At 42.6% G+C, this 21,520-nt stretch overlaps 1 protein-coding gene across 1 annotated transcript in view; it reads right to left on the bottom strand.

Moving 5' to 3' along the window:
- Window positions 1–6,303: 6,303 nt before the first annotated feature.
- Window positions 6,304–21,520, bottom strand: part of LOC149286943 (kin of IRRE-like protein 3) — a 107,474-nt gene continuing 92,257 nt past the window's right edge. The window contains exons 12-15 of the mRNA XM_089493713.1: window positions 13,492–13,599; window positions 12,553–12,662; window positions 8,624–8,710; window positions 6,304–6,747 (exon numbers count right to left, since the gene is read on the bottom strand). Coding sequence (XP_089349839.1) covers window positions 6,304–6,747; window positions 8,624–8,710; window positions 12,553–12,662; window positions 13,492–13,599 — 749 coding nt within the window. The remainder of the gene's footprint in view (window positions 6,748–8,623; window positions 8,711–12,552; window positions 12,663–13,491; window positions 13,600–21,520) is intronic.

Here is a 21,520-nt window from a genome sequence, read left to right as displayed (position 1 = left end):
CTCGCTAGGGCCGTTAATGGGCTTTAGGAGATTTCATTTAGGTGGCAACAAGGTTATTTGCTTGTAATTTAAGGACTCTGTAAAAGCAGCGATAATACCCGTCATGGATCTGCTGGTTTTCTGTGGGTTGCGCTCGGTGTTCATGAAGTTTGGGTTTATTGGCAGCAATCATGGATTCTTCCGCATAACTATTACGTGGCTGCATAAGGGTTAATAGCACGTAAAAAAATAGTAATCAGAAAGAAACGTTTGCAAAGCCGGTGTAACGCAGCGTAACCGCGTGGGGCGTGAACTGCAAGTAACAGCAAAATATTCCTAAAGTTGTCTGGAGGAGCGAGTCCCACAAAAATGGGGGAAAAAGCTGTAAAACGTGTGCTTGACGCTCGTATTAATTTAGAGCCCCCAGGTGGGGGGAGCCCCCCGAGATTGCTCCGTATTACCCCCCCTGCGGTGTCTTGGGCTGATACTTGTACATCTGGAGAGTTCACAGCGGAGCGATCAATAAAAGCTGCTCTTGAAATTTTCCAACACTTATCCTCCCCGACTGACTCTCCGATATCTCGCGGCGTGAAATGAATTCTCCTCCAAGTGGAAAAAAATATTGCACGCTTCAAACTTTTTGAAAACAGACACACGCACCATGCACACACGCACCATGCACACACGCACCATGCACACACGCACCATGCACACACGCACCATGCACACACGCACCATGCACACGCATACACACACCATGCACATATGCACACACGCACCATGCACACACACATACACCATGCACACATGCACCATGCACACGCATACACACACCATGCAACCGCATGCATACACCAACACACAAATACACACGCACCATGCACACACATACATACACCATGCACCCATGCATCATGCACATGCATACATACACGTGCACCTGGACACACACCTAACCGTGCACACATGCACACTGCCTCTGCATGCACGGGTCGGTGCAGGGCCGCAGTTTGTAACGTGCAGCAGTCGTTATAGTGTTTCGGCTTCACTTTTATCGCTCTGCGTGAAGCCGGCCCGATGTGTGGCAGCCGCCGTGCCGAGGATTCACAGATGTGTGCGTGTTATATTCCCGCGGGCGGACATCGTGTCGTGTTGGTGGCGGGTTGTTGTGAGACGCGTTCCCTCCGATGACAGATACACTTTCCTCCGTGTCACTTCTCTGCCGTTTAACCTCCAGGTCCTCGTATTGTTCGCCTTCGGAGCGCTGAGGCAGACGCTGACCCAGCATTTAAATATCAAGCGCCAAGTCGGATCAGATCTGATAGCTTGAAATGTAACAGAACAAGTGTGGCCCCTGGGGGCCGTCACCTGCACGGGCTGCAAAAGCTCATGTTAAAGTTATTAATGTTTTATTTCATCCAGAAATGGCATTATTTAGTTGTGTGGCCCCTCACAAATCCCTGGGACGGGAACCCAAGGGCAGGGACTGGCAGGGGAAGATGTCTGGGTTGCTCCTAGGTTGGGCGGTCATGTGACCAATTAAGCCAATAGGGAGACCCCTGAGCTGGAATTTTCCAGAAGAGTGTGAGGAAGAAGGACAGGCTGCAGCATCTCTCTGCCACAGCATCCCTCTGATCCATGATCCAGTGTGAATCCAGTGTGTATCCAGTGGGGATCCATTGTGTGCTGCCAGCTGCACCCTGACACAGAGCTGGGGGAGCAGGATCCAGACACAGAAAATGGCTGACAGACCCTGGAGCTCCCCTCAGGCCTACGCAGCCGAACACCTCTGAGGGGTAAGGAGTATCCTCTCCCCGTCCCGCCGACGGCCATCCTGTCTGTCACTGACATTAATAAAGATTTACACGGCCTTCTCTGTGGATCGCAGTTAAATATTTTCTTTCAGTCTCCATTGCTTTAATGTTGTGGATTACCTCAAAGGGCCCTGTCAGGTACTCATCAGCCATTAGGGTGACGGCTGAGGGTGCTGGGCCAGGGTAGAAGGGGTTTGGTATGTCTGGTCAGCCCCTGTATTACCTGCATTACTTTATCTGCCATTTATTCTTTTGTTATGACATTTGGTGCGTTATAAACTTTGTTAAACTGAGAACACACGATGGAGGCCTGTAGAAAGCCTGGATATTGCCAAACACTGCTTTAATCCCAGTACGCAAGGGTCAATATAGACCAAGGTTTGTTGGCCCTTAGAGGGGCAATAGAAGACCCCGATATATTTATAAAAGAAGCCAGGTGGATGAACAATAGGATCTCCAGGTGGACTTCACAACCTGAGAAACTCCAACCAAGGGGTTTCAAAGAAAGTCACACAATGCAGAAAAAAATCCAGCAGAAACCAGGACTGTCTGCTATATCAGCAAAGTCTGAACTCTCAACATATTATAACATTAACGGAATCGGCAAGATGAAAATAATATGCATAGAGATTCCATACATAATACCTCCGACCATGTGCACTGATACCGAGGGGTGCTTCGACAGTGACATGACCTGTATTTTGGAAATCAATCTTATTTGATGATCCTATCTGTTGATTATATATATATATATATATTTATATATATACACATTTAGCATTGGTTCATATTAGCTCAATAAGAAAATATCCATCCACCGAGCCTAGTAATAATCACGTAGTAGACACCCGTTTATTCTAATCTAATGTCAATTATTTTATTAAATGGATCAATATATAACACTGACGAAAGAGCGCCACCTACTGATTAGGGTCCCCAGGGGCCACATTAATTATTGCTGAGTAAAACACAGCGATAACCAATGAAAACCAGACTTTACCCAAAGTTATGCCCATGTACAAACAAGGGGCAAGAACTGATAAGGGGGAGATGATGGTTAAACAGGGAGAAAAGAAGATGGTAGAGAAGAGAGAGAAGGAGAGAGAGGTGAGAAACAGGACACCCCTTGAGGCAGAGAATTAATGACTGGTTGAGGTGCTTATGACCGACACAGAGTTCCTGGTAACGTATTAAGGTTTCCTTTATTCTAAATATTTTAATTTATTCTATCTGCAGTCTGAGTGAGATATAACTGACGTCAAGAATACTTTTAATTATTTTTATACATACCAATTCACTATATATATTACCAAATAAACAACCTTAAATAATGTGTTGTAGATTACCAAGGGTAAAGTAAAAGGATTGGCCTTGTCCTCTTGCATTGTAACATCTGTCTTCTTGTTATCACTTGGCAGGATTGTTGGGTAGGTGTAACTGATGAAGACAATAATTATATTATAAAAAATGTGTAATATCCTATTATTGGCTGTATATGCTGGGATTGGTCAATTAATTTGTATTGTAGTCTAGTTGTGGTAAGATTAGATACAAACAGGAACTCTGTTGGCCTGTAGATCCATTGGATAAAATGATTGGCTGGGTGATTGAATAACTTAATTTAACAAATCAGGGGTAATTGTATGTTAATTGTAGTGTATCTCTAGCGTGTTTTATTAAAATTATATATATTTAAACAGTCTCCTTTCGGTGCTGTTTGCCTTACATGAGTGTTTATATCACTGTCTGAAATAAAAGGACTATAGGGTTCCTAAGGTGTATATGTAGGACTGGATATTTTGACACAATATTTTATGTCTTTTATATACATAAGACCTTAGATACCCCAACACTTTAATACACCCTCATGCTGTGTTACTGTTATTACTGTGTCACAGTCATTTATTATGTTCCTGTCCCTGGCCTGGATGCCCAACACCCCTATCACGGAGGCTCAGGGTCCTCTTGTAAGTGAGGATGAGGGCCATGGGGTTGTCACCCCCCCTTGTGAAGCAGAAGACCGTCCTATGACATCATGTTGTTATGTTTCTCATTTTCAGTTTCTTTCTAATTTATCATTTTGAATGCCTAATCTTGGGACAGACTGTACCGTTACCCCGGATACAGGAGAAATCAAGTGCTTTTTAGAACTTTAGAAACAGATACTGAACATTTAGAATCTCTGCTAACGAGAAGCCAATGCGCTGGTTGGAAATTCCGTAATATTATTTATTAATCCAATTGATACAGAAATGGCAGATCGTGGGGGTTATGTCAGCCTCAGTGATCCGTAGCAGATAAATAAATTAATAATGCTTTATTGTAGGTTTTGGTAAGATGAACGCTGTCAATATTCTTCCACAGATCAGCTCCGCACTATACGCCGGGTATTAAATATCATCTCATGTTATTATAAAGCCTACTAAATCTCAATTTCTAATGTGTAGCTTGTAGCCTTAGACCCAGTTAAGGTATAGATCTGCCGAGCTGTCTCGCAGTTCCGAATTTTGGAGAAACAGAACCCGCCAGCAGATCAGCCCCAGTCGCCCCCCGTATTGTCACCGATTTCTCTTGCTGTAAAGACTCAAACCTTAATCTTAGATTCAGGAGCCGTATGTCTATCCCATGCATGTTTAATACCCTCACTGTATAATCTTTTCCACTTCTGTGGGAGGCTGTTCCACTTATCTACCACCCTCTCAGTAAAGTTAAACTTTCATAAACTCTGTAGGTACTTAACCCATCAGACATTAGATCTTGTTCAGCCGATGATATTCAGATATACTGAGCCGGGTGTAAGCGCGTAATATTACACTACAAGTTGAATGATAGGAGAATCCACATTGATGAGTTTTCCCAACATATTTTTTCACTGTAAAGAGTTACTTATGTAGAAAGGCTGGAAGTGCCTAAGAGATCCACAAAGACCCAGCAGCTTCCTGACTACTGCAATATTTCTGTGCACCAAAGAAAGTTTACTGAAATGTATTTTAAAACAAAAAACAAGGAATCAGACGCAGACAGAACAGGTTTTGCATTTAATCCGTCATTGTGCTATTTAAGGGATTGTCAGAGGGGCAAGAGGGAGAGAGGGCCCTCCCATGTCACCATATTGCCGCCTCGGCTTATTAGGCCACACTAGGCATCCATACTCTCGGCTTCTTTGGACGTGAACAGTTCTGGTGGCGCCGGGCACGTTACCACTACGGTGGCCAGTTCTTTCCCGGCAGTCGGGACCACGTCTCCAGAGCATTTATTTCCTGCGATCATTAATCAGGTGGTGTTCATGCACAAGAGGCAGACCTATTGCATGGTTATTACCTATTACCAGGGTGCAAACAGGGTTTTTTACCCTTTGAATAATGAAAGTCCCAAACGTCTGCTTGGGCTTCCGCTCATCACACTAACGTCACCTTAGCACACTCTCTGAATTTTAACATGAAGACGTAGAAACATTTAAAAGGCGGAGGACGAACCCAACGAGTAATAAAATAATTCTACATAAATATAAATGTATTTAAATAAGCCTCATTTATGTCTGAGAACAGCTGAGAACCCAAACAACATGGACGTGGCATGAAAAAGGTCATCTGGTGGCTCAGTTAGGCAACAAGATGGGACGGATGAGATACACAGGGAGCTGACATTTGCCTCATACCCCCCAAAAGACCCTGTTACAGACACGGCCAATCCTGAATCTATTGGTCTGTTCCTCCTAGATGCTTTGAGAGGGGCAGTAAATGAAATATTGACTCCTGAAGTAAGGGCACGTAGGTTTGAAACACTATTGCGAACACAAACGTTTCTGCCTCTTTCCAGTCCTGTTGCGCCTGCAGAGGGGTTTCTGACTGCCCAGTTTCTAAAACAAAACATGTTAAGCACCTTCTACGGGTTTCTCATTATTATTCTGGAAATCATCTATACATTTCTCCAGCACTCAACGGACACCCAATGTGTAGAATTTTCTCTCATGTGCCCCTTTTTGGGCTTGTTTTTCATCTCCTGGAGAAGACCCCTATGCTTGCTTGTTTTTTTTTTTTGGTGGGATTTATGGAAATACAGAACCACAGTTGATCACAAAACTCATTTTCCGATCTAGAACAGGCTCTTTCCAGAGTTCTCGGTGACGCGTCTTGGTACCAACGTTGTGCTTGCTAATGGCTAAATTCCTAGTTGAGACAATAAAGTCTGGGCCACAGCTCCGGCCACAAATGGGGCTTTTTTTTTAAATTACGTATTTTTGGGGATAGTTTATATAAACTTTTTTTGTTCCCACCCACCAAGGAGACCATGGCTTGTCGAACTCCATTGAACAAAGTGCTTTTTACAATAGGAGGATCCTCTCCTTCTCATATAAATATAAAACTAAATAAATATGTCAACCAGAGAGGACCGTATCCTTCAGTTGGGTTCCAAGCTGTCTGCGGTGCTCGCTCTGGAACCTTTACTGAATGTCACCTGCTCCCCTGCCCACCCATACATTTCAGAAAAGCCCCCGTGTAGGGCAGTTTCACACGTGTGTCTGCATTCTCCTCTGTAGAGGCCTGCTTGGGTCAGAGTTCTGAGACGAGGACTGGGAGTAGTGGGAAGAGGAGGCCGAAGCTTTACTGGATTTGTCAAACTGGACGTAGCCATCTTGTTTTCCGCTGCTGCTGACGCTGCTGTCGCACTGCGTGTCCAGGAAGGAGCTGCTGTCGCTCATGGACCCTCTCTGGAACTCGCGTTCGCAAAGCTCGATGGAGCTGCTTCCCATCCCCAGGACGAAGCGCTGGCTGTAATCGTACAGTCGGTTCTGGCCGCTCAGCGTGCTGTAAATGTTGGTGAATGACATGCCGGTAGGAACCCGCTGCTTGTTGGCCGTTCGAAGATCCGGCTGGCAGTTGGAAAGAGAAATTGTCGGCGTCGACTGAAGGTCCTTGAACGTGTTAACGCTGTAGTAGCCATTGGTTGGATCCTTAAGACAAAACATTAAGGTTTGAAATAAATAATTACGATAATATATTACCTCTGCTAATAGAAACTTCTAGAAGCTGTGCTATAAACAAATATAATTGGAAAAAAGGTTTAAAGCCAAAACTATTAGCCATTTAAAAATATATGGAAACTTTCAAAAACAGGAAGTCAGATATCAATATAAACTACTTCCTGTATGTTGACACAGCGTACGTGGGATCACATCCTGCATGGGGTAGAGGTAAAAAAACATGGCCGCCCCCCATTGAACAACCAAAAAAGGCCAAAACAATTGTAAATATAAATAGCTGAATTATTTTTAAGGCTTCATGCAGCGTCGTATTAGATACACAACAAAACACTGTCTTACAGGTATGCTTTTTTTAATAATATTTTTTTTCCTTTTTTAGTGGCTTTTACATAAAATGTATAATATGAATCCTGCTTATAAAAATAAAATAACAAACAATACAGTAGGCTCTATGAGAATGTGTAGGCCTGACTCCCGAGAGAGCGAGTCTCTTGGTGTTGCTATGGAAACCACTTTGATTAAATATGACTGTAAATCATTTTTTGGAGGAGAGGAGATTAATTATCCTTTAAACAAATTCCTTCATCTGTATGTAAATAAATCTGACTTAAAAGGCTAATAAGTGTTTGAAATTGTTTCTGCGCGAGGAAGGGAACGGGGTTAGAATGTGATACCCCACAGTAATCGCACTCCGTGGACGGGGGTCTGTAATAAAGGGACTTCACGGTGAAGCTGTAATAATAATAATTAGAATAATAATAATAATTGGACTCTCTATGTATCATTTTAAACAGGCGCGGAAAACACAAATATTGGCCTAAGGTTATAACGTTGAAATTACTGCACAAAAGAACAAACAACAACCAAAACTTTTTTTTTTTGGCTTGGGTGAGAATTTGATCTTAGATTTAATTAAAGCATTTAAGCCATTTCAATTAATTTTGGGGTTAATGGTTGCATTTTCAGTAGTTACCCTGATACAGAAAACAAATAAAGAAAATAGCAAATTAAAATAACAGGCATTTCCTGATTTTTCCGATATTGTACGTTCATAGTGATTATCAATTATAATTCAAATAATATCCTATAGCTATACATTAGTCCCCTCGAAAATGCATATATTTTATGGTACGTCATGATCCGAATCGTTAGAATTTGTCATCGTATCAGGATTTTGCTCACGACCTAATGGTCCCCGCGATATCCCTGCGTCTTTAACATGCCATTTTTTTGTCTATTCTCGCGACTCCCCGTCCAGGGGACTCCTAGTCTGATTTATCAACATCTTGTCTTAATTTTCTAGTAAAGCTCGGGGCCACGTGATCTAAGCAGCAATACAGAACCGCTGGACTGGATCTGGTGCAGATGTTATCAAGTGGAGGCCAGCTGGGGGCCACTACTGTTAAAACGCACTCTGTCTTTATGTCAGCCGCTTTGCAGAGAGTCAGGGAAAAGTGTTCTGGTCAAGGCTGGCAACATGTATTATCTAACAGGCAGGTAAATTGCTTTTATAAAACACGCGGGCCGCGGCGCTCAGGCACTAAAAGATTGTTCCTTTTCTGACATTAATTGTCTTTCTGAGGCTTTAGTCTGATGTGTACGGCTGGTGTGATCCTGAACATGCACCGATAACGGCCTTTTGTTTCTGTGGGCCGATTACATGGCCCCTGCTCTATAATAACAACAAAGCCAATGCAAGGTTCTTTTAAAGTGTTTTACATCTTAATAATATTCCGGGACCAACTATATCCTTTGTGTTTTGGACTTTAATGCTTAAAAGAGATCTATTGTGCGCTTTTTGGATTCTTTGCTGCCCATCGGTTGATCACCCCCAGTATTTGCTCACCTTTAAGTTTTGGAACTCCTTCTCCTCCTCTTTCAGGACCTCCAGCTGTTTGAGTACCGAGTCTTGCTGGAATTCTCCCCTGTCAATCTACAAGAAAGAACGGACATTAATCAGCTCAAGGGATCAGGGGTTTTAAACCTTTAGTCGCCTTCGGAGCTGCCTCGCAAGGCTCATGTTGTGGCTGGCGTGGTAGGATCACAGACACCACGTGGGCATTACGTGGCCAACCTGAGATTCCGCCACTCAACTTGGTAACTTGACAATTCAGGGTCTCGTCTGAACTCGGCAGAAACCGAGCAGCAACATCAACAGTGTGAACTCACGGAAAGATTAGGAAATGAAGATAATCGCTACCCCCCCATGATGTTAATAACATCTGCTGTTAACTAAGCTACCTATAACCAGTTTTTGACTGAACAGGTTAGTCTTTGTTTACGTTTTTTTTGCTCTTTTCCACGGAATCGTTTTATGCCACAAAAATGATTTTTGAACCCATTACAAAAATAAAAAATGCACTAACACAGGATGGAAAATGTTGCTTATAATTGCTATTGATCGGGTAGCGCTACTTTCTTTGCTTTCACCCAGGGGACTGGAATCCGGTTTATAAGAAATCCAGGAGGGGTGATTGCTGGCTTTAAGCGGCCTGTCCAAAGAACATGAAATATGCATATGAATCGGCCGCAATGCCCCCTCGTAATCAGATAGAAAGTAACAGTGGCCCTGCGAGGATAAACCTAATGCACTTGTTTTAACCCGTTTAGTGCTGCGTGTGCTTATGTTTAATATGTTCAGCAATGCTTTGCACATCTCCCTGGCAATGAACATGTTAAACATGCGCTGTGCCTGGCCCTGGGTTTCATTTTTTGGTTTGTCCTCTGCCTGCGAGAGGTTAAGAGGATGATAACGGAGCTCGTTGCCTGGAAACCAATGGCAGGTAATTTTATATCGGAGCCGCGCCGCATCCGTGCATGTTTCAAGAAGGAGGGCAATTTACACCCCGCACAAAAATTCAGGATGTTTTGTCTTGAGTGTAAAATTGTGTTTGTTGCTGCTCTATAATCAGAGAGCCGGATACAGACTGAAAATATTGCAGGGGGAATTTCTGCTCATCAGCCACCGGGGGCGTTGTAATGTCGCTGAGTAGGAATTGGGGGCAATCAGTGGCCCGTGCCGTGTCTCAGACACTTCACGTAACTTACAGAAAAACACACTTTTGTTCCCTTGGATGCACGTGTTTTATGTATGGATCAAAATGTGCCAACAGGTAGATCCAAAGGAAACCCCAGGAAACTGAGCGGTCAAAGAAGTAAGTAAGACAGGTGACAGGGTCCCTTTAATCTTGGTATATGTTCTGATGTGCCCACTGGTGGGCTGCTTGCTTGCCCTTGTCTGAGATATTGAGGAATCGTGGGGGCCTACCCAACGCCCGGTTTTCTGCAGACAAGTCCGCTGCCGATCCATCTTCCACCTTCAGGCGCTGTTGATTTGCGTGTTCAGATCGCAGTCGCACGCAGCACATTACATGCTGCGGCTCAAACTTATTTAAAATGCTGGCCATCAAGTGCTGGCAGTGACACAGTCACGGCAAATGGTTATGACAGATTGGAAACGTGATTAAAACTATAGATCATATACTTCTCCAGCTTTACTGGAAGAGGCAAAGTCATCTCATGCGCTGGGATCATGGGCCGGGGCAGTTGCCGGGAGATCAGACTTGGAGCAGGACTGGTGCCAGAACTCGGCCGGAGGATAAATCGTTCAGATACTCTTGGGCGAGGACATAAATTCAGGCGTTCTTGTAACTTTTTCTAAAGACAGAACATAAGTATCTAATTGAAAACGAGTGACCGGAGGACTTTGGCTTGTTCTGGCAGGCTTTCCATGCCGTTAATTGAACCTGGCGCCCAAACTTTGCTGCGTGTGCACTGAATAGTAAATGATCGGTATGTAGCGCCGGCAGCATCTCCATCACACTCACAGGACGGGAGGAAAATGAGTGTCAGCGTGCGTTCCCCTCTCTATGGGACATCACAACTATGCAAAAGCCAAGAGCGGTCAAAGGTTTATTTAACACTAGGGGGCTTTGGGGCACCCGTACAGGAGCCTGATACACATTTCTATGCCTAAAATGGAGTGCAAGCTCTTTGAACTTGGCTTTGACTCAGGATTATCACTTATTGTGATCTCAAAATATTACCTATAAAATTGTTTAGGGGCCCCTCTCAAAGAATTCCCCTGATTGGTACCTAGGAATGGCTGTAGGAAAAAATATTTTAGAAAAAAAAAATACTTTAAAAATGCTTTTTTTGGGGGGGTCCTGTTTTGTTAAAGATCTCAGTAATTTCTACACCGTGATTTGCTGTTAGCAGGGCTGTGGGTGCAGTTTTTGCATTTTGATTTTAGAATTTCTTCCCCGTAAACTTTACAAACAGTGATACATTTTATTAGATGAAGGCGATTATCGGGGCTCCTGTGTGCTTTCACCAGATTTATATGTTTTAAGAACAAATAAATTTGCTCAGATAAAAGTCTGGATTTCCTTGCGAGCGGAATTTATGTGACAAGGGACGATAGTTAATAAGTCGTAAGAATATCGTTTCTCGTTGTGTCCCCGTTTACGGCGGTTTTAGTAACACTTACCCAGCCTTAAAAGCACATTAGTTTTGTTCCAGCAATCACTGAGATATAGGCTGTCGGTGATAAGGGACCGGGTGGTTACAGGGCTCCCCGTCCCAGCGTTTAATGGGAAGTCACATTGTAACTTATATGACAAATGCTTTCTGTATTATTTAATGGATCAATGGGAGATGATGATCCAGACTTTAATTTCCTGCATTTCAGCCCTAAAAAGGAAGTCGTTTATCAACAACGGAACTTTGGTAAAACGCCACGCTGTTTTAGTAACAAAATTCATGTTTCTTCTAAATTGCTCATTTATATTGGTATTTTTTTAAACGTAAAGTGATCATTTTAGGTGGGTTTTTTTCATTGTTGAAGGCCAGCTATCATCCAACATTAGTGTTAAAAATTCTGTTTTCCTAATAACGCACAGGTGTGTCCAGAACCACGCTGGGGATTTCATCCAATGTATGATATACATAGAGCAGTTTGATTTACAGTCATCCAGTCCTGCAGGTGGCGCTAAATGTTGTTGGATATCAAGACCTATGAGCTACACCAATAGGCAGCACGTCGCGGCATTGCCATGTACCGAACGGGATAAAGCAGAACTTCACCTTGTCAATGGTGCATTAATAATATACTGAATATCTACATTAATATATTAAGTGGGCCCTTTATGACAATGTGGCCTAGGGCCCCCGCTTGCGCTTAATCTGTATTTTTTCAGCTGTATATTAACATTGCTCTGAGGCAATTTCTTTAGAGAAACGGAACACAAATAACTTATAATTTCCTTCACAATGCTGAAATGCGACCGAGTCATCCAACAATTTAAATACGTGTTTTTCATTGTTCATAAACTGTCTGTTTCCAAAGATAATCAGTGTTTTAAACTGTAATTGAATTCAACTAATTATTTTACACAATATCACATTTTGGCTGAGATGTAAGAATGGCGCAAAGCACTGAAATCCCTTATCCCTGAGTTCTGTCTCCTTCACATAAACCAAAGATATAAATGCACAGAATTTGTTTTCACTTTTTTACATTTTGTATTCGGAAGCACGACGGTCTCTTAGTTAGCATTAAGTGCCCAAAAAAACATTAGCAGGACGGCTTCAACGTGAATTGGCCACACTGCTTTTGTGACTATACCATCCACCCACATATGCAAATACAATACACAGTGGCTAATTTGCATACAAGCTCATATGCTGATGTCATGAGCTGGCCCTGGTAGGAGGGCTCACATTGTCTCCCTCTGCTGCAGCAGCTCCGTAAAAAGGCAAGACCTAGAATCTCACCATTAGCTGTTTGATTGAAGAATGGTCCTCATTCTCTCTCCCAGTAGATGGTTCTTTATGTACAATTTCCACCCGAATGTCGTTTTTTGCAGATACTACACCCTTTAAATCTGAAAACAGAACAAAAAAATACAACTTGACATACAAACTTTTTTGTAATAAATTTACATATGTTTATTGGCTCACACTGTGCCACACTTTTAGCTTTTACTTGAGAAGAAACTAGGTTTCTTTGTTACCGATAAATAATATCATACGCTCTTCCAGATTTTGAATGTTGATACTGGGTTTTTTGCCCCTCCAAACCTGCCCATTACATGGTGCTGCTGTTCGATGCTGTGTATCATAGAGTAAAATGTTGCAGGCAAAACAGTCAGGATTCATAACAGCGCCACCAAATAACAGGAAGGCCATGGCGGGTACTGCATGCATTCCAGAATTCCGGTGACTAAATAATACATAGTTTTTATTTAACATAAAACCCTAAAAAAAATCTATTTATCTGCCTCAGTTATAATTCCGCTACTATTAAGGTTTCTTTTCCAATTGTTTAATCATGGCAGATGGAGTAGTGGGATTACTGGAAAAGCTATTTTGACATATTCAGTGCTTTATTCTTTTTGTTAATCCTTTCTGTCTGTGATACAAACTTTGATTCCTGTACATGTTACTTATAAAAAATATATTAGGCTGACCCACTCTCATTAGAGTGAAATTATTCCAATTTCCGCTATTTTGAAAATTGGCATTATTAGCAAATGGCGGTAGGTGTATTGGTGACAAAGAGAAGGATTTATTTTTTTGCGAAATTAATGAGCAATCACAACGTTGTTTACTTTTGTGGAAGTTGGTCTGCCTGGCCATTACCTTTCATGCTAATTAAGTAAAATACAGGCTTGGGATACATAAGCCCCTGGCTGGGGTCATTGTGACACTTACTTCTTTGGTTCCGAGCGCAGCAGAATGCAACAATGGTTGCCATGAGAACAAGGAATGCCACGCCAGCTCCCACCGCTACACCAATAATCACAGTCACCGGGACTGACTCTGCAGGGCGACAGGGAACACAAAATCTCATATTGTACTCTAGAGGCATTAGCCACTCACATAAAAGCCCGACGGAGCCCAGCAAAGGGATTTCATGCACACCAAAAACATTAAAGGAAATTATACCTTCACACTACAATTTTAGCATTTTGTGCCTCTGGAATATAAAGTGACCAAGGAGATGGCTGTGTTTTAGGTTAAAATGCTTACGTTTGTATATCATATATTTATATTATGCTGTAGTTTTTCAACATTTTGAAGTATTTTTAAGTGGCTGTCTGGGTTGTGAGGCTTTGGCATATTTGTGGTCTGGCTATGTGATTCCTGCAAGACTCCACCATCAATTTGAGTTGGTTTATGAAGTCGCAGAATCTTGTGTTCCTAAAGGCCGCTATTTCCCAACATGGCAGCCTCTAGACACGGGTTCAGGGCTTTTACCCAGTAAATACCGTTGCATTGTTTTGTTAAAGTATTTTTTTTTTAAAACTTCTACACAATAAGCGTTTTGTAGCAAAGGCTGAAAAAAAAGTACATGCGCAGGTTGTGTTCTTGAGTAGCATGGTCTGTAGGACTGTGGGGCAGTGTCTGTAATATACATTTAGTATCGACAGTTTCTCTCCTACAGGAAAGAGTTACCATGTCTACACTGTTTTAGGTATACGCAGGGGGGATAATTCTGGATACCCCAATATTTCACCAAACCTTCCCAGTTAAAGCAGCTGGAGAAAGAATGGAATCCACATACAAGTATCAAGATCCACTTTCTGCACAGCATATACTACATACATTATTCAATATCTTACCATGCTAAAGTGCTTTTGGTTGCAAAGAAGAGCAAAATAACAATTTTTAGTTTGTCTAATAGAATAAACATTCTCAACCTCATTGAAAAGGCTCTACGAAATGCGTATTAGAGGAGTGTTGTGGTTGCAGCTCCCTGCCTTTTAGCTCTGTAGGTGTACAGTTTGCTCCAGCTGTAATCGGAATGCATGACATTAGATCTTTGCACTCAATAGCACAGCGGCCCAAAATGACCAAAAACTGCATTTGTTGCAATTTAATGGGTTCTGTGCGGGGAGTCCATTAAACATCATCCGATGAGGCTTGTGTAGGTCACATATTTACCGGACCCGATGATATCAAACAATTGTGACATTCTTACTGGAACAGGTTTACAGACCTTTAAACAAAATATTGTATGTTATATATATAAAAAACAAATAGTCTTGTCTGTTATGATGGGTGGGGCTTAAGGTAAGGTCCAATCAAAGTGCACACACTGCCCTTTGGTCCCTGTCCTGCTCGGTGTGTGAATTCCCACAAGTACAAGTGTCCTCTGTTACCCTCGCTGTCCCTCTGCTGCCCACCACTGCCTCCCCTTCCTGCTATCCTTTGATCCTCAAAATTCCTTCCATCCGACCATCCTTCTGCTCTAAGCCATTTCCTTTTTACACCAGCAGGGCTAAATGCATCCTAGTGCACGGGAATTTGGCTGCCAAACAAGAATAAGGAGATGGAGAGACAGAAAGAGGAAGAAATAAATAGAGGGAGTGAGTGAAAGAGACGGAGATAAAGAAGAAATAGATTGGGAGAAGGGAGGGAAGAAAGTTATAGAGAAGAGTGAAAGGGGGAGATAAAAAAAATAGAAGTAAGTGAGAGTGTGACAAAAGAAAAAGGTAGTGGAAAGAAAAAGGGGGAGATGAAAGAAAGAAAGCAAGAGGGAAAGAGAGGAAAGGGATTAAGAAAAAAGAGGGCATATGTCATTTTAATGGCCAGCATATGTACCAGTATTTTAATAAATATATAACATTAAATGTAAAATATGTTATGATAAATATATAAATATGGCTTGGGGAGGAGAAAATAATGTCTTTCTGCACCCCTGGGTTACCACTGTCTAGTTTATTCCATGCAGAATCCAGTACTAACCAAATTCACATCACCAGGAGTGTCTCAGGACTTGGGTCAAAGGTCCCGAGAAGAGTCATCAAACCTTTAAGGCATTATGGCCCCTACTTGTGCAAAATTGTGAATTAATTTAAACTTCACAATAGTCCTGAGCTCACCTATACAGTGGAGAAGCATCTGTTGACTAATGAAAGGTGCATATAGGCGACAGAACTAAGGGTATCAGCCCAGACGCATCTTTTAGCTGTCAATCGGAGCATTGATTCGTTATCCAATACGCTTTCTAAATCTTTTCACCAGTTGGCCTTAAATATAATTCTGGAGAGTTTCTTCCATATCAACTCCTTAGTTTACCTGTGAGATCTGAAAGCTTTTAGTGGCTGGATTCCCTGCAGAGACATCTGAGCGGGTGAAATGTAATTACAAACATTGCATTTGCAAACTGCGCAGCCTCAGCCTGTTTTGTTGCCTTTTAATTAATCCTAATCACTGGAAAATAATGTGGCATTCCGCACACTACAATTTATTTTTGTTTAAATTATAATATCTGTAACTGCTACTAAACAACGTCTGTTTTATGTCTCGGTGTCTGGCACAGTTTTCACCACTTCAAATTTTTCCTGATGAATAAATTACTTGTGACTTTTTAATTTTCTATTCAAGACATGATGTGGCGGAGGTGTAAACGATTGCGCTTCATAACCATAAAAGGAAATGGGGTGGAAGAGGAGGAAATTCTGTTTTGGCTCTAGAACCCACATAGAGATCAGTGGTTGGGATCAAGAGTTCACTTCCACCGAATGCTGAGAACCTGAACTGGTTGGGGAGGTCTAAGATTGTCATTGAGGGCAAATTCTCTGCAGAGACCTAGAAGCACTTGGTACAGAGACCTCTGAATTAACACGTATGGAAAACATGCGCATATATGCAACCCCCCACATGTAATAGACATAACTTTGAACATACTTTGGCAACACATGCAGCTACTTGGACCCATTTGTAGAGAACACATGCAGATTCAGGCACTGAGAGGCCACTGCCATGCATGGGGAAACCGATTCCATAGGGTATCTAGTTTCTTCAGGCAGCATAAAACCTAACGAGATCCTTTCTGTGCTCCTAATGCATGCTCTGCATGGTGAGCGCATTATACGTACTGAGCTAACCATGCTAAATGTCTGCAAATGGGAGGAACAGGGGTAACACGGGACCCTAAGTATATGTTTGGTGGGTAATATGGGACAGTAATATACACCTTTATCTAGATGCTGATCTGTTTTTGGTTAACATAAATAAATATTATATTCTCTAGAAGCTTTAAGTGCAAAGCCCAGCAGATTTCAGACCACTAAATGAGTGTTTAATATGTATAATACATACAGTATATATATATATATATATATATATATATATATATATATCCCGTGGAAGATGTGTTGGGGGTGAAGCCTGCACTGCATTGAGTAATATCAACCGCTAAGCATCATGCTGACCTAGAACTGACAGATTTTTGCCTTTGCTGAGAACAGATTTCTTTGCGCATGTTCTATTTAAATAATCCTATGGGATTGTGTCAAAAATAAATGGTAATAAGCATACCTGGAGACTTTTAAACCAGGCCACCCCTGGGCTTTTTGGAACATTCTAGGGGAAGGAGTCATTAGAACTGACATATGTCTTATTTAATTTTAGTGCTGGAGGTCAGAGGTGCGCAGGACGCGCATCCCATTTATCTGTGACTCCATGCGCGCACCTCCCAACCATACAAATCGCAGAGGGGGACACAAATTAAGGAGGGGGCCTGCATACAGGCTGTGGGGAGCTTGTCCCCCAAACATCCCACGGAGGTTGGCTGGCCTTCTCCGTACAAATTATTTGTGCATGCATTGTCTAGGCCTGCACTATGTGAGCATTGGGTGAGAAGGTAATATCTACCCCCAACTCCCAGATGAGGATGGGGGGACCCAACAAATCAGTTTGTTGTCTTAGGGCTGCTCTAGTGGGGCAATAACTCCGGCACTTCCTCCTGTGTACACTTGCTTGGCAACAGTGAGATTATCCTGCAGGTGGCGCCCCTGAAGAAGGGACCTCTTTTGTTCTGACATGTCCCTGACTCATATGTCTTTGGACTATCTGTGGTGTATACAATGTTGCCATCAGCTTCCACAGCAATGTTTCCAGGCTGGAGCGAAACCAAGATCAACATTGTAAAGTCTTTACGCTTCCCACATCCATGTCACCTGATTCTCTCCTTCATGTTATATTACCCTCATTCATCATTTCATCATATTCCCCTTCCTTGCCACAGCCTCTGATTACTTTCAGACATCTAACAGATCCTTAATAAAGAGGGACAGACAGAAGTAACCTGCATATGGTTTTTACATGGAAAGTGCACTTCAAAGTAACATCTCCTTGCTGGCAAATGTCTTTCGGAATACCAAATCCAAAAGCTGTCCTGCATTATTACATACTCTTACACAGTGTTTTTTTACAGCGCGTATCCATATAGGTAATGGGAAGTGAATGAAGTCTACGTGCAAATCCCCGTCTTCTGGTCGTGTTGGGAGACAGGTGGAGGCATCATCTGGACATGGCATCGGGATGGAGTCGCAATGAACAATGGTCAATGAAAGGGCACGGGAGTGTCATGCGTCCGTACCTGGGTCCGTACTTGCTCCTGACTGCATGTTCGGATCTGTTTAAAAATAAAACAGGTGTCTGTGGCCTTGTGAGGCTAAACGCTTTGCATGCTACTAACAAGCTGTATCTGGTTAGCAGAGACTAGTCAACCACTCCATGGGGAGGTTCAGCTAATACCTTAACCCAAGTTACGGAACAAAATTACTTGTCAATATATCAAACGCTTCCATCATTTTTAATGTATCAATTATTTCGAAGAAGTACAAACTTTAATGAATATGATCCTCAAATGTTATTGGACAAGAAAAGCAATATAATTCTCAATCAAAACTATTTAGGTCCTACGGCTCAAATGAGAGAAATTTAGGGGTTCTGGATTAAAAATGACATTTTAATGGATTCTTACTGATTGCAAAAACAGCAAATCCATTTGGGATATCCACTTTGGGCACCCGGCCCACGCTCCAAACCGCCGAGACTACTCCGCTATAAATGAAGCGGAGGGACTCAATAGGTTTCAGCCGTAAATTTGTCTTTCATATAAAAACATCAAAGCCCGACTTTCCCTTATAGACCGAGGTCTGTGATTTATGCCGCGGAAAGAGGCCTCCTATCGCGCTATCGATATAAAGAAACCTCGCGCATGCAGGATATAAATAAATTCAACAACTTGATTTAATCTTGTCAGCTGGCGTGACAGGATCTGGAGGCTTCTGGGCTCTGGCGGATATGCTAAGACACCTCTAATTTGTGTCATTTTTCTCAATTTCTGTCTGCTTTGACAGGTGCCCTTCTATTTTGTGGCCGTTTGGGTCTAGATTAGGAGAACAGCTTCAACCTTTATTGTTTTATTTTATACTGGGAATGGAAATCATAACTGGTTGACGACTCAGTTTGCATGCACAAAAAGCACAGAAAAGCAGGATTTGGCTCTCTTTCTACTCAAAAGTACATTTGTATTGGAACCTGTGTTTTTTAGAGCCATAAGCGCATGACGATGGAGAGTAGAGGAACAGCAGATTATCCCAGTGACTGAATGCACACAGCGAGCGCCGGGAATATTATAATAATTATATTAAGTAACGACCTGTGTTATACTGAAAGCTCAACCTTACACACAGTGTGTGATAAACAGCAGAAATATCCGTGCAGGTTAGGGATATCACCTCCAATCGAATCGACTGCGTTACTATGTAATGCGCTTCCTATAAAACGTCAGCGAGTGGATCTGATACGTAGGACGTTGTCTGCCTGTCACCCAAAACTCTAAAGCATGCGGCTGTCCCACGGCTCGGGGAGTGTAATGCCTGCGTACAGTGCTAGGGATATATATATAATACCCCTTACCTGTATTTTTATTGACAGTCCTGCTTTACTTTAGTTTATTCGCGTGACTCTTATGCTCGTGGACCGATTTAAGAATCTCAAGAAAGCCCCAAAAATAACACAATCTGGTTCAGTCAGTCCAGTCAGAAAAAAGTCATGAAATAATGAGGACGATGTCAAAAAATCATCTAATGGCCCCCTGTGCATCAATGGGTTAAGGGCGCCTTTCCACCATCTGCCTGGATGTGGCAGGAATTAAAAAATGAGTGACAGCGACTACTGATCTGTACCAGATGTGATGGCCGCCGTCTTCTTGTCCCCAGTAGCCTTCCATATTCTTTTTAGTAAAGCTGATTAAAATGCCACAGAGGGGATGTGACAAAGCGATTGGAGATGCGGACGGAGACTCCGCATTCTCAAGCAGAGAGAAACGCATTGGCCACGAAGCCCCCTGGGCCCTATCCAGACATGTCCGACTCTCAGAGACATCAACATACAAACAAAGACGGGAATGAATGACAAGAAGCGCCATTTGGGAAACCCCTCAACACATTCAATCAACTCTGAACAGAATGAAAAAAAATGGAGATAAGAAGAAGATAAGCGGCTCATATGAAGGCCGGCTCCTCACGTTCACATGGTCACTCCTGCATGTTTTCTGATTGTGTCCCAACCCTGTCCAAAAACTATTTGTGATACGATGTATTAATATACATAAAATATTCAAGGCTTGCCATAGCGGACCAGAGATGCGTTGGGATTCAGATACACAGGGAAAGGAGTACACTGGGAGACGAGTACCTGGTGTCACCAGAAATTTATTTAAATGACAATAAATGTTCCCTGAATTATCCATTTGTACAGTTCAGTTAAGATATAATGTAAGGAAGTTTTACTTTACTGAGAGAGTGGTAGCTAAGTGGAACAACCTCCCAGCAGAAGTGGTAGAGGCTAATACAGTAAAGGAATTTAAACATGCGCGGGATAGACATACGGCTCCTGGATTTAAGATCAACGACTGATTAAGGTTTGATTCTTTACAGCAGGGGAAACGGCGACTAGACGGGCTAAACAGAGCCGATCTCCTGGCAGGTTCTGGGTTTCTATACAGTTCCTTTTTTTCTATACTGAGTAATGTTTGCAGCTAATTATATTCCTCGGGGGCCGGTGGCTGCACCAACGCATCTGGGCTTAAATTCCCTGTAATCTTTTTGACAGCATCTGACCGGAGTGGCCTCTGTCTGAGCTCTGGGTTGGAAGGAGCCCAAGGCTAATTCCGAGCAGTTTATTTAGTTCCGATTCAATCTACATGACAGCGGCGCCTATAAATCAGAGTTTAATGAGAAGTCTCCACCTGCCGGCCCCAGCGTTTAATATAATCCAAGCCGCTTGGAGATCCTCCAAACATTTCTTATCATTAACACTTTGCTGCGTTATGCAGGATGCAGGACATACTGAGTCTGCCGACCCTCCTCGCCGGAAGCATTTAACTCATTTGTAAAATCAAAGCAAAGTGGCTGCTGTCAGCTCTTCATGAAAAGTACAGTTTGCAAAGAAATGGCTCTGCGACACGGGCTGACGTCCTGATGGAGCTGGCCACTGGGCCTATGTCGGGTCTGACCTGCTTTACCAGAAACCTGATAACAAGGTTATTAATCTATAAATCTAGGGACGGGGGCACAAATACTAGGCGGTGCACTACAGATTCCGGGGACCGGGGATGGTTCTTGGCCGAATAGCACCCCAGATAAGAAGCCATTCTGTTGCCCCACCACACGCCACATCCTTTTTTTTACATTTATATTGCCTGTGCATGTCTCATATGCATTTCAGTGGCTTCTTTTGCACCCCTGGCAGGCGTCAACTACTTTCACATGTTGGGGCATTTCCTGCAGTGATATCTGGCACCACCAACCCCAGAGGGCAACAAATTAAAAAGTAACTAAATTTTCCCTTGTAACGTCCAAGATGGCTGCCAGGGCACTTCCTGTCAGCTGTGGCTTCACATCCAGATCTCCACTTATTACTCTCGGAAAACTAATTC

Source organism: Sceloporus occidentalis, unplaced genomic scaffold, assembly GCF_023333645.1.
Source record: "Sceloporus occidentalis isolate IW3139 unplaced genomic scaffold, rSceOcc1.0.p SCAF_66, whole genome shotgun sequence".
Classification (NCBI taxonomy): Eukaryota; Metazoa; Chordata; class Lepidosauria; order Squamata; family Phrynosomatidae; genus Sceloporus; species Sceloporus occidentalis.
The sequence above is the reverse complement of the archived record's forward strand: the minus strand, read 5'-3'. Positions and strand labels throughout refer to the sequence as shown.